This window comes from Chaetura pelagica, unplaced genomic scaffold (assembly GCF_000747805.2).
Source record: "Chaetura pelagica isolate M959 unplaced genomic scaffold, ChaPel_1.0 scaffold336, whole genome shotgun sequence".
In the NCBI taxonomy this organism is placed as follows: domain Eukaryota; kingdom Metazoa; phylum Chordata; class Aves; order Apodiformes; family Apodidae; genus Chaetura; species Chaetura pelagica.
The window spans coordinates 224,293-237,238 of record NW_009953652.1 but is presented as its reverse complement, the minus strand read 5'-3'; the positions used below and the strand labels follow the sequence as shown (position 1 = coordinate 237,238).

General features: G+C 35.0%; 1 protein-coding gene across 1 annotated transcript in view; it reads right to left on the bottom strand.

Annotated features, from left to right (window-relative positions):
- SLX4IP (SLX4 interacting protein) overlaps positions 1–4,778 on the bottom strand; it is a 45,160-nt gene extending 40,382 nt beyond the window's left edge. The window contains exon 1 of the mRNA XM_010000175.1: positions 4,752–4,778. Within this exon, the coding sequence (XP_009998477.1) occupies positions 4,752–4,778 (27 nt within the window). The remainder of the gene's footprint in view (positions 1–4,751) is intronic.
- Between the last annotated feature and the right edge of the window lie 8,168 nt (positions 4,779–12,946).

The following is a 12,946-nucleotide window of genomic DNA, read 5'->3' as shown; positions in this document are numbered from 1 at the left end:
GGGTCACACTACCTTCTATTTTTCTTAAGTCCTGAACATGATAAAAGCAACAGCTTCCATGAAGGCTCCTTTGTACACTCAAACTATACAATATATTGTATACTTTTCACCTTTATTTATACTTTATACGCTTTCACATGGCAGAGCTTTGTGTAGGATATTTACGCTAAGAGCTCAACACAGCTTTGCCTGCTCCAGCAGCAAAGCATGAGTTCTGTGTACCGACTAAATTCCAACACTAATAATGGTAGGGAACAGAGGCAAGTGTAAGTATGCAGTTTATTTTAACAGATTTGATGATTTTATAGAAGTTTCTAAATATTTTTTACTTTTATTCTGAAGACATCTAATTCCAGGAAAATACTAGCTTTTACTTTAGAGGAAATTAAGCATTTCCAATTATTGTGGCTGCAAGAAGCAACCTGTGATTCCTAAGAACTGTAACTGAAAAGAAAAAAGAACAGAAATTTTCAATTTTATGTTTTCAACCTCAATCTGGAAATTGGCACTGGAAATTATTTTTAGAGGTGTGAATGTCAAAACTGAAACCTGAACACATGATTTGAAATGCTTTTGTCATGAATCAATAGAAAAACACTTCATTGAAATATTAAAGACAGAAACAGATGCACCAATTTGACATGCTCCAGAATTCTAGAATTCAAAAGCTCCTCAGTTTTACAAACTGTTTTTTAATGTTTACTTGCTTACTGTAACAGACTAATAACATTCATTGTGTTATTAAACAAAGGGCTTTATCTCAGAATGTTGCCAGTGTACTGTTGTACAGTAATGGCATCTAATTGAGAACTTATTTTCAGGAATCAAATTGCTTATACAAATACATCAAACACTTCATAGAGTCTACAAATGGAAATCAAACATGTAACATAGCGAGTAACATAAACAGAAGGAATAGCAATGCAAAGCAGTAAGTCAGCCAAGCAAAGTCATCTGCTCATAACCTGTTAAAACCTTGGCCCAGGTTAAGCACATATCAGAAGGTGGATTATTACCTCAAATCCAATAAGTAAATAAAACCAAACAATTTTTTATTCCTATATTCATCTTTATGGTCAGGGGACTCCTACATGCCCACTCTCATTTCTTTAAACTGCATCACTACAAATAGCATAAAACCAGTAATGTTAAACTAAAATACTTGAGATGCTGGGTATAAGCACGGTGAGTTTGTATTCGGTTACATCTTTCCAAGCGTGTTGTATCATTAAACCAGAGAGGACTGGAGAGACAGCCTCCCAGAACACATACTAATATTCCTCATTTCTGTGATTATTCTACAGATATAGGCTGTGGGGTCAGAATTACTTGATATTTAGTTGAAAAGAAAACATATGAAAGCTTGGCTAGCTTCTGGGGGGTTGTTGGGATGGAGGTGAGCTGCAACTGCCACACACATTTTTACATACCAGAAGGATAGCTGTAAACATAGGTGACACCATCAGCATAACAGCAGTAGTTAGGTTGAAGTTACTGCCTCTGCTTCAGATCACAATGGTCTTTGTAATACCAAAAGCTTGCTGAGTTTGTTACATTAACTGGTCTACAGAAAGACACCACCTTTCCCTGTAAGCCTTGCTTTCTTTATAATCAATTTTAATTCCAGATGATTCTGAAACATTTTCCTGTTACACTGGGAGAGAAGCATGACCTACACTGTAAAACATCAGCTCTCCAGACTAAGCATGCAGGAATTCTTTCTTTCTAATGTGACTTCTTCCTTGATATTTACTTACAGTAACATTGATAGTTAAAAAAATTAGACCACTCAAAAAATCTCACGAGGCTGAAAAGGGCTTCCAAAGACATAATTTAGAGCAATAGCACATAATTGTGGCAAAAGCAGAGCTTTTTTGGGGGATTTTTTGGGGGGAATAAAAAATAAATATGAAGTTTATGTGAAATATCTTTAATATATTCCATCCTTGCCAAGTTCTTTCTAATAATCAGTAAATGTTCTGCATTCAATTATGCAAGTTCAAACACCTACAGTATCAAATACAATTATGTATTGTCATTGGCCTGAACACCATGCCAACTACATTATGAAACTATATAGATGCTACCTTCACTTTTCCCAGGCTTTTTAGAAATAATAATTTGTTCTCTTTTATCTTTCTGACCTCAAAGAAAATACGTCTTCCTTTTGTTTACACATTAGCACCAATGATTTTCAGTATTTTGACTTTTTCTATTCCAGAGCAGTAGCAACAGGCATCATGAGTGTACAGCACAGAAGAGGTATTTGTCATTACACAAAACAACATAGTTTCCCACACTGTAGGACACACTTTTCAGGTAGTCAAATGCCTCAATCTGCACAAAACACATGGCTCAGTGTAGCTATTTATGCCACTACTACTTCTGATGGCCAAGGAGGTCTGGTGACACCAGACATTGTACATTTCTCATTATTTAAGGTACACAAAGTTACTATCAGGTACATGCATAGCTTATCCACATATTTCTCCAGAATCTTCAGTTTGGTTTTGAGTGTGTTTTCCTTCTAGGAAAAAAATAAAAATAAAAAGGGGGGCGGTGGAGGGGAACAGAATTATTTTTCCACCATACAGTCAAGTTGGACCAAAATAGTGCCTCTCTACTTACTGGACAAAGCAATGTGATTTTTCAACACTGAATTTCAGGAGAGTGTTTAGAAACCAACAGGTCACCGATTCTTTGTTTTATTGTAATGAGATTAATCACAAGGTGACCTAACAAGAAGAACTGGTGATTATAAAAGGATTTCTTACCAGCTGATTTGGAAAGACAGCAAAACAGACCAGAGGGAAGGCCCTAGAAGAAAAAAAAAAGCAGGAACCCTCATGGAATTTCTGATGCAAGTCCATTCTTCAGAAGGCTCAAAAAATAAGAAGAAAATGTCAGAAAGAAAAAACCCAACTATATTCTACTTTTGACCTTTTCTTCTTTCTTGATAAGAATAGCTTGGTTCTGGAAATTTTGCAAGGCTTGTAGTTTTGTAATAAATACTGCAAGGCCTTGAGGAGACAAGTTGCAACCCAAAACCATCTGCAATGCTGAGTCCTTCACTGTATTATTGGGAAATTCACAGCTGCTTGTACTAAGTGCAAAATGGGACTACAGGATCTCAAATCACAAAAAGTGGAAAAAATGTAAGATGTGCGTAATTGGAAGAGTAACTAGAAACTCATTACCAGAAAAACTTTAGAGAGTCTGGGTTGTATATTGCAGTTTCATGAGTATCCAGCAAAAAAACAGGCTGCCCTTTGGAAATCTCAAATGGGATTCTATTTTATTTACTGGAGTTGTAGAACAGTTTTGACAAATAGCTGGTCTTGTCAAAGAAGGATTATAGCCATCAGCTAATATTGCCTAGATTTTTTAGTTTCCTGCTTTCAAAAATCTATGGGAGCGCTCTGCAACACTGAAAAGGGAGCAGCCAATCAACAGTAATGGCATAAGTGGGTCCAACTTGAATATCTGTCCTTAAGGATAGCTGTACTAAATCATACACAGATTCAGCAAGAATTAGACAGCTTAAAATGAATTCGGACTTTGCAAATATAGGGAGAAAATCCCCCCTTTTATAACCTGAATGTGAATTATATCTAAGTAATCTTTTGCAAGTGATTGGCTTGCTTTTTTAGGAGTATGTTTTATGTATGAGAAATTCCTCAAGGGAGGAGTGTTTAATTTTCTGGTGTTTTAGTGAAAGAAAAGAAGCAGTTATCTGAAAATTCCATCAATGAGCTATAGAAGCAGTAAGATCACATTCAGAGTTTCCTGTGCCAAGCAAAGAGGTGCAAGCACAGAACAAGCCTTTAGAACAAACTTTTGAGAAATGTGCTCTGAGAACAACAAGAAACAAGTATGCAACATCAACGCAATATTTTAGACTCTTAAAAGATGCAGATGGACAGGATAGTAAACTTAACAAATGATGTAAAAGAGTAAATAAGAAATACTTGTGAATGATTCAACCCTTAGGAAAACGTAAAGAAATCTTAAGTAGTTACAAATCTGATGGAGCTGTGTACGATACTGGAGACGTTCAAATTAAGGACAAGTATGCTGTTGTTAAAGCACATAATTGTGAGAGATCCACCCAAATCAACAAATTAAAGTAAGTTTATCCAGACAGCTCCTTCAAGAACACCCTAAGTATCTGTCAAGGTAAAGGATCCGCATGTTTTTAGCAACATAAGAATGCTTCAGTGCAAACAGAGCCTTTCAGTTTGTCACCCACAGTCAGGCTAAGAAGTAATTACTTAATCTGAACATCTGAACTGGTCTTGGAGAACTGCTCTATCAGGTACAATGTTGAAAAAGAGGCCTAAATTGCATGAGGGAATGAAGCTTAATTTAGGTTGTCAATCTGTGCTGGTCTGATCCCAGTTCCGTAGGAGGTTTTGCAGCCTACGTACTGAAAGAAGTCATGTAGCTGGAGCTCAAACAATTGCAAAAAGCAAGTTTTTCCTTAGGGCAAAGTTTCCAAGTAACAGTGCAATCTCAACATTGTTTTGAAAGGATATATACCATGTCCCTGCCTGTGTTAGAACTGATCCAGAAAAACAGAAATAGCAACACAGTATTTGTTCAAGATAACAGAAAGATAATTTGAGATTCCAACAAGCTAGTTTCAACCTTCTGCTGTAAAATATTATCATTGAAAGTATGGTATATTTAAAATTATAGCTAGCAAGCCATGAAGAAATACTAATCTCTGCAGCAACCTGCATTTATGACACTTTGGGTTGGAAAGGGTGAGAGGCCATATTAACTGGATAGCTGAACACATTCATAATCTAAGTGCAAATAATTTTTAATTGTAAATTTAAAGAACATTTATTCGGGCTTAGACACACCAATAGAGTGCCACAGGATAACATCTTGTTGATTACCACCCTTGTTAAGTGGGTGCCAGTAAAGATAAGAGTTACCTTACCTAGCTCTCACCCTAAGATATTGACAATAAAAGTATGGTATGATAAGTGATTTATGATTAATAGAATGGTCTTGTCACTACCATACTGAACTGGAATTCTGGATATCCTTTGTGGCTCTGGAAATTCAGCACTGAAATCTGGATTCTTACCCATGCGTAAAGACAAAAGAACTAGTAGGCATCCTATACAGTGAGCTCCGTGTGTCTGAATCATTCATTTTGTAATCATCAGATACTACAGTGATAGGTATCATCACATTAAATATTGAGAACTGGTAACCCTAACAATGATTATTACTTTCTGCACTGTAGATCACAGAAGTACCTAGTTCACTATTAGCTTCTTCAATACTTCCTTGCCACACTAAATTGAATTTCAAATTTAGCTATTTCTAACTAGGATGGTTTTAGCAATTGATTAAAACAGCTAGAATGATTAGAGGTTCATAATAGATAAAAAATGCTTGTTTGAAGTCCTGCTAAGAAAGAAAGGGGATGACTAAAGCTTCCAAACCTAAAAATCACAAACAGTAGAGTGACAACATAATTTTCTGAAGACATTATAGCCAGTAACAAAAAATCTTGAGGGCATTTTCAGACTTGTAACTTGTTAAATAATTTTCACAGGTTTTTACATACATGCTCCACACACTATATTTTAATATTAATGAGATAAACTTTAAAGTATAAAGAAAAGATCACCAAGAATATATTGGCAAGCTACTGATGTATGCATTAAGCATATGAAAAGAATAATCCTACAGAACAGCTGAGGAGCTTAGTAATGTCCCACTTGATTTTATGTGTTTCAGCTTGTGCCAGTCATGACTAGAAAATTATTTGCTATAAAAATTAAGGTCCCACCACACTTGGTATCTTCTGATGTAAACTCTGTCAGAGGAAATAAAACCAGACATTGCATAGCACAAAAACCACAATTTACAAAATTTTCATAAGGTGAAGAAGAGATAAACCACAATGTTTGTTTCATAAGGTAATGTGCACATGACTAAGACAAAGGGAGCAGCAGTTCTCAAGAATACAATGTAGCTAGTAACATATTTCTTGATTTCATTCTACAACAGCTGCAGGGATGGGTCGACTACCCTCTCACAAAAACAGAACAGGGAAGTGAGGGCAGGTCCCACGCAGGAAATTGTTCCACGTTCCCCAAATTCACAATTATTTAATAAAGTTTCTGATTTATTTTTTTTATACTAAAATACAGGGTTTCACCTGCCTTAAAATTGACTTCCTTCCTACCCTCTCATGAAGATGTTACCTACCGCAGCATGCAGCTACTGAAGTGGGAAGCAGGAGGCAACAGAAAACCAAACCAAACATCTGCAATTCATGTTTCAATATAAAATATTTGCAGATGTTAAAACCTTATGCCAAAATAATTTAACAGATTAAAGATACATTGATTACACATGTTCAGACTTTAGGACAAGTACATAAAGCAGAAGTATTCTTTATTTTCAAAAAAAGGGCTAGTAAGGCAAGTTTCTTAATATTGTTGCATTTGCTTAAGTGGCTAAAATGTTACATTTTCCTACATTTGAACTAGTTTGTCTTTGAAACAAAGCTAAGCCTGGGAAGTTTCAGAACTGGCTGAAAGCTTTTTCAGAAATAACGTAAGAAAAAATGATCCACTTCTGAAAAAGGCATATTAAAATGATACCCTTTGGACAAAATCCTTCTATTACGTGGGAGCATTTAGTCAACATAAAGCAGAGAAAAGCTCAACAAAATAGTCAATACTTTACCCACAAAGCTGGAAGGGGAAAAAATGAGCCTTTTCAAGTGAGCAAGTGATGCTCCAAATCTTACTACTGAAAATGCAGGATCAACTGAATGGAGAATACATTGTATTTCAAAATGGAAACATATCAGCAAAAACCTCAAGGAATTACCAGCTGGAAAGCAAAATAATGTATATATTTTATATTACTACTGTAATGTGCAAGGAAAAAAATGTTTTCATCTGGCATTGAAAAGAGTATATATTAAATAGACTTTGTGCATAAAAAAAAGAAAAAGGGATACAAAAGGCATAGGAGCAATAACTGATTTATAAAAATATGTAAAGCATTAACATTGTTGAACACTGATGACACGCAAGAACGAGTTGAGAAGTGTACCACTGATGCCTGGTGAAGGTATCTGTCACCAGAAAGGCTGCCTAGACAAAACTCAACCTGCTAGAGAAGCTATTTCTCCATCTCTCCATCCTTGCCCATTCTGCCTCTATCGTACTTCTAGAGATTACTGCTTCCAGAGCTGAACAGGTACAACTGTCCACTAACTAAACCAGTTCTGATACAACACCTGTTCTAAAATGCATACTAAAAACCAAAAACCCACCAAGTTTGATGGAAATAAACAGGGAGTGAATATTCATATGTCTCTCCTAGGAAACTTAGTAAGTTACAACCTCTGGTAGGAGAAGTCTAGTGGGAGGTGTCCCTGCCCATGCAGGGGAGTTGGAACTAGATGATCTCGAAGGTCCCTTCCAACCCAAACCATTCTGTGATTCTGTGAGAACAGGGCAATGAAAAAGCAGGAGACTAAACCTTAACTCAAACCAGATGTATCTGAAAAAGTACACCTAACCAGTCTCATGTCAGGCCTTCAGGAGGCAACCAGTAACATCACCTACCTATAGGGAAAGCAGGATCACAGCACTGGATCACACACACATTAATCAGTATTTACATGTGTGCATCTAACACGCACATAAAAATTTGTAATGAAAAAAAAGTGAATCCTTCTGCAAATACTCCTTTTTCTACAACTCAGTTTCTCAGGTGGGAGGTATTGCCTACCATTTTTCTTCGAAAGATTTGTAAAAATGAGCTAATCAACTGAAGTTTCTTCCACTAGGGGAAAAGAAAAACCAAACTGAGTGCAATTAATTATAACATGAAAACAAACATTGAATGGACACTGAAACTAACAAACTGTGTATACTTTACACCAGTATAGCTTAATCTATAGCTGAGTTTGCAAGTTTCTATCATTCTTTTCTCATACTAAATGCATTGATAAGTATTATATTCACTTGTGGTCAATAAAGTAATAAAACCCAAGGGAAACCACTTGTTTTTAATAGAATGTAGAGACAGTACGAGTAACACATAGCTCATTTTCACCTATTATGAGGTGTAACAGTAACAACATGCCCCTGAGATTTCAGAGAAGTCCTATTTTAAAGGTGGAAGGGAGAGAATGACAAGAAAGACTGAATTATTCTCAATAAATATTTACCTGTTTCACTGAGACAAAAAAAAAAAAAAAGACATAATTTTAGAAATGTTAAAAAATACTATCAGTACCTAGGATTTCAACTGATACTTGTGAATGCATTTTTTTAAAGTTGAAGCTTTCAATTTCAAAGCATTTTTTTTTTCAAATTTCCTGTGTATTACGTTACTAATTGGGAATATGTGGGAAATATTTATCATTCTTTTCTCATACTAAATGCATTGATAAGTATTATATTCACTTGTGGTCAATAAAGTAATAAAACCCAAGGGAAACCACTTGTTTTTAATAGAATGTAGAGACAGTACGAGTAACACATAGCTCATTTTCACCTATTATGAGGTGTAACAGTAACAACATGCCCCTGAGATTTCAGAGAAGTCCTATTTTAAAGGTGGAAGGGAGAGAATGACAAGAAAGACTGAATTATTCTCAATAAATATTTACCTGTTTCACTGAGACAAAAAAAGCTGTTGCCTCACAGGAAAAAAAAAAAAAAGACATAATTTTAGAAATGTTAAAAAATACTATCAGTACCTAGGATTTCAACTGATACTTGTGAATGCATTTTTTTAAAGTTGAAGCTTTCAATTTCAAAGCATTTTTTTTTTCAAATTTCCTGTGTATTACGTTACTAATTGGGAATATGTGGGAAATATTTCCCACAATTATGTTTATAAAAGTCAAGTTTCAGTGATAACTAGCAGCAATCCTAACACACGTGGAAAACATTAAAATCACTTAAAATGATAAATAGTGTTGATTTTATGTAACAAAATGTACACTTTAAATACATAAAAAATTATATTGTGTCAATCCGAAGGTCCACAGTGACCCATATACTCTGACAGCAACTAGTGGTAAAAGTCTACAGGAAAAGGTTAAAAAGATACACAAAGTATGATACTTTCCTCAATAGATGAATTAGATATTTGGCATTGTAGCATTCTGGGACTTTCTATCCCATAGGCTGTATCTGTATTTAGAATTCAACAGTGATTGTTGTCTTCCATAATTTGTTGAACAAACAGGTTTATAAAACCACATGAATTTTTTCATCCACATATCCTGTGGCAAACACTTCCACAAACCAGTCACACACACAGGAGTAATTATATCTTCTAGTTAATTTCAAATTATCACGTTAGCTTACATAAATACCTTTGGTTGTTAAATTGGAAGTAATTTCTTATTTATCTCTCCCCACCATCCACAATTTAATAGACCACCATTATTCCCCACCCACCTCCAGCTTTCTCTCTTCCAAACCGAAAAGTGTTAAATTGTTCCTTATTTCTAAGAAGTTCCGCACCTTTCACTAATTCCACTAAGAAGAACTATAAGCATACAAAGTGTTTAAAAGGTAGATGTGGCTTCAACGTGTGTCATGGTGCAGTGATGGTACTACTTATATTTTCTTTATTCTGTTCCTACTAATTCTCCAAACTTGCTTTGCTTTTTAAAACACTGCTGTGACTTGAGCTGATGCTTTCAGAAAATACTATAAACTTTAACAAGTCATTCCTCTGTGTGGGTCCTGTGCTCAGGACCCTTCATCTGTATCCGTAAGCTTGGAACTACTCTTCCTTATCCCCAAATCCATATTTACCTATTCATATGTCATTTTATTGAACACTCAATGGTCTGAGATTGTTTGTAATACTTCATTGTGAGCCCTTGCTATTCAGCTCCCTTCTCACATCATTTACAAATACAAATGGTGCCTGCCCCAGAGTACATTGTTTGACTCCAGTATTGCCTCTGTCTTCCTTTATCCTTTAGTCAGGTAATCTGCGTAAAGACCTTCTTTTTCAGCTTTTAAAGCAACTTTGGTGAGGCACCTAGCCAATCACTTTTGGAAAACCTAAATGGATTATAGCAACCAGACTTCCCATAGTGCATTAATAAGTGCTATGTCTTTTCTTTTAAAAAAAATCAAATATCAGTTGCTAGAGCTGTAAAAACTCGGCTCAGTTTACACTGCATGCCAACAAAAACAACTGTTTCCTAATTTGCTAGTCCTTGTAATTTATTACTGTATCAAGGAGATATAACTCAAATTTTAATCAACAAAAAAAATAAATGATTGGTGCATCAGCAAAAGAGAAGAGTTTTTCCCCTGCTTGCTGAAGTACAGTTCTGGTCTATATCACTCTCAGTTCCCAAGCCTCTTTCCACCTCTTCTTATCTCAGTATTCATTTTCCCACTGTCAAAGCCTGTTTTTCCAGGAAGGAAAGTTATGGCAAAGATGAGGAATACTGTTCAGCACCTCTTTGCCCTTTGGCACTGCTATCAAACACTCGGATTTTATCTGCCACATTAGCAGAGATCTTACAAAAAACACATTCCTTTTTGTATAATGTACATGGTGGTCACTCAAACAATAACCAGCAACAGATGTCTGAAGTGAGGAGAACAGACTATTTAAGTAGAACTTTATAAATTCTGATGATACTTTCCCAGATTTGAAATCTTGACACTTAATTTATAACTATCAGTATGACCATATACTTTCCTTAGTGTGTTTATTTCTAATTCCAACCTTGGTAAGCATACTTTGTCCATCATGCTTGAAGTTTCACTATGACCTTGTAGATAATTTTACCCCCAACTTGCATTCATTTAATAGAGTAAAGATAGTGGTGAAAAATGAAAAACCCTTTGCAAAGAATCCAATATACCCAAATAAGGGATACTGACAGGGGCTATGAACTTAAATGCTTACATAAAATTACTGGTCACATTCAGTACCCTCCAATGACCATATGGGAAATTTTTCTTTCAAAGGACACATAGAAGTATGAAAGAAATGTAACCTGTCAGAGACTTTTTCATTGAAGTTTTAATGTTACAAGATTTGTATTTAGGTCTCCTTTCTAGGAATTTTTGCAAAGCACTCTCACTCAATATACATAGGAAATTAAATAATAACTGCTTTAGATATCCTGACAGTTTAGTATTTACAAAACAGTGTTGGAGATTTTAGAAAAAAATACTTCATGAATCTATATATGTAAACTATACCTGTCAAAAGCACTTTTACTCATATAGAAACTGTAGAACTAAACATCAATATGGCAGTTTTTTAAGACTACCGTCCTTACAATGCTGCATTATGTTTAATTATCTCGTTTTCACAATCCTTTTGAACAAATTAAGAATCCTATACATATTTCAGTAAACAGCTGATTAAGAAAAAACTGATTTTTTTTAAACATCATTAGAAAAAATCCATCTCAGCTACAGAAACAAAGGACACCAACAAGAGTAGCAGCAACGGAAAAGAATAGATTTTTAAAGACAAGGTCAAATTCTGCCATTGTAACATCTCTGCATAGACGCAGAAAAAGGTTTACAGAGAGACACTTAGAGACGAATTGTTGTAGTTTAGAACAAAACAGATCTTTGAACTTGACAATGTATTAAAAAAAGCAGATCCAGCATTCCTGATTAAATTCTTTAAACAGTTGAATAAGATTATTAATGATCCCAGAAAACATACAATTCTAATATTTTAAAGCTTTACAATCAGCTTCAATAGCATAAATTTACTGTTTTTTGCTTAAGACACTCAGCCATGATTTTTGGAGTTATTTTTAGGGGCTACACTTCCCCTTTCTTCTAAAGACAGTGCAACAGGAGCATCCTATGTAAAGGTTTTACCCTCTGCATGCAGTAGATAAATAGATCTATGAAGCATTCTTCCAACAGACAGATCATATTACAGGTCAGAAAGTTTCTTTTCTTCCTGTTAAAATACTCACCTGTACCTGTTTTATTGGAAACCAACAAAATTCAAAAAGGTAGGTGGACAAGATGGAAAGGCCTCTTTGTATACAGCCATAACTTCACTGATGAAGACTAAGAAATGCCTACCAGCAGTCAGTAATTTTATATTAAAATACACTATGATAGAAGCTACTAATAAAATGTATTTGCATTGGTTTTAAAAAAAGCTACAGCTGTCATACAATTGTACATGTGAAAATCAGTGGAGCAAAACCAAAGGATGAGCTCTCACACGCTGCAAAAAAATCACCTACCAAAGACAATGGCTGATAAGACTATCCCAACCAAGGATCTTCAACAATATTTGCAAAGCCAGACTGCTATGCCTGAGTTTTCACTTCATGCATGTCTGCATCTTTTTAATGAGCCAATGCAGGAAGAGTAAACACTTTGTAAATCAAGTAAAACTACATAATTTTCCCCATGGATTTCAACAGACAAAAGCCCTCCATTACAGATTAAGAGGAAATTATCCCCTGGAAATCAACAGCACATTTTTTTAATTAATAAAATTGATCGTATGCTAGTCTCACAGCTGTCATTACTAAAAGGAATGAAGAAAAGATGTCAGCACATGACAGATGACAGTTCCTAGATGTCAGGAACAAGTGAATGCACTGCCCATTTTATCTCATTCACATTATAAGACAATGATAAGAACTTGGTTTCAACATGTCCACAATGTTGTTAAGCTTCATTACTCTTACATATAACCATGTATTTATATATTTTTTGCTTGAACTTAGTAACAAAGGTCCACTCAGAGCTTTTTAAAAGACAGGACAAGTACTTGTCTATAGTAAACTCGAAAAAAATACATGTTATTAATCATCTAATAAGACCTACCATGTTGCTAAGAGATACAGTTAAATGAAGGGGAAATATTTCCTTACTTGTCCAACATCAAGAATGAATGGATGTAAATAACATCAAAGACAACA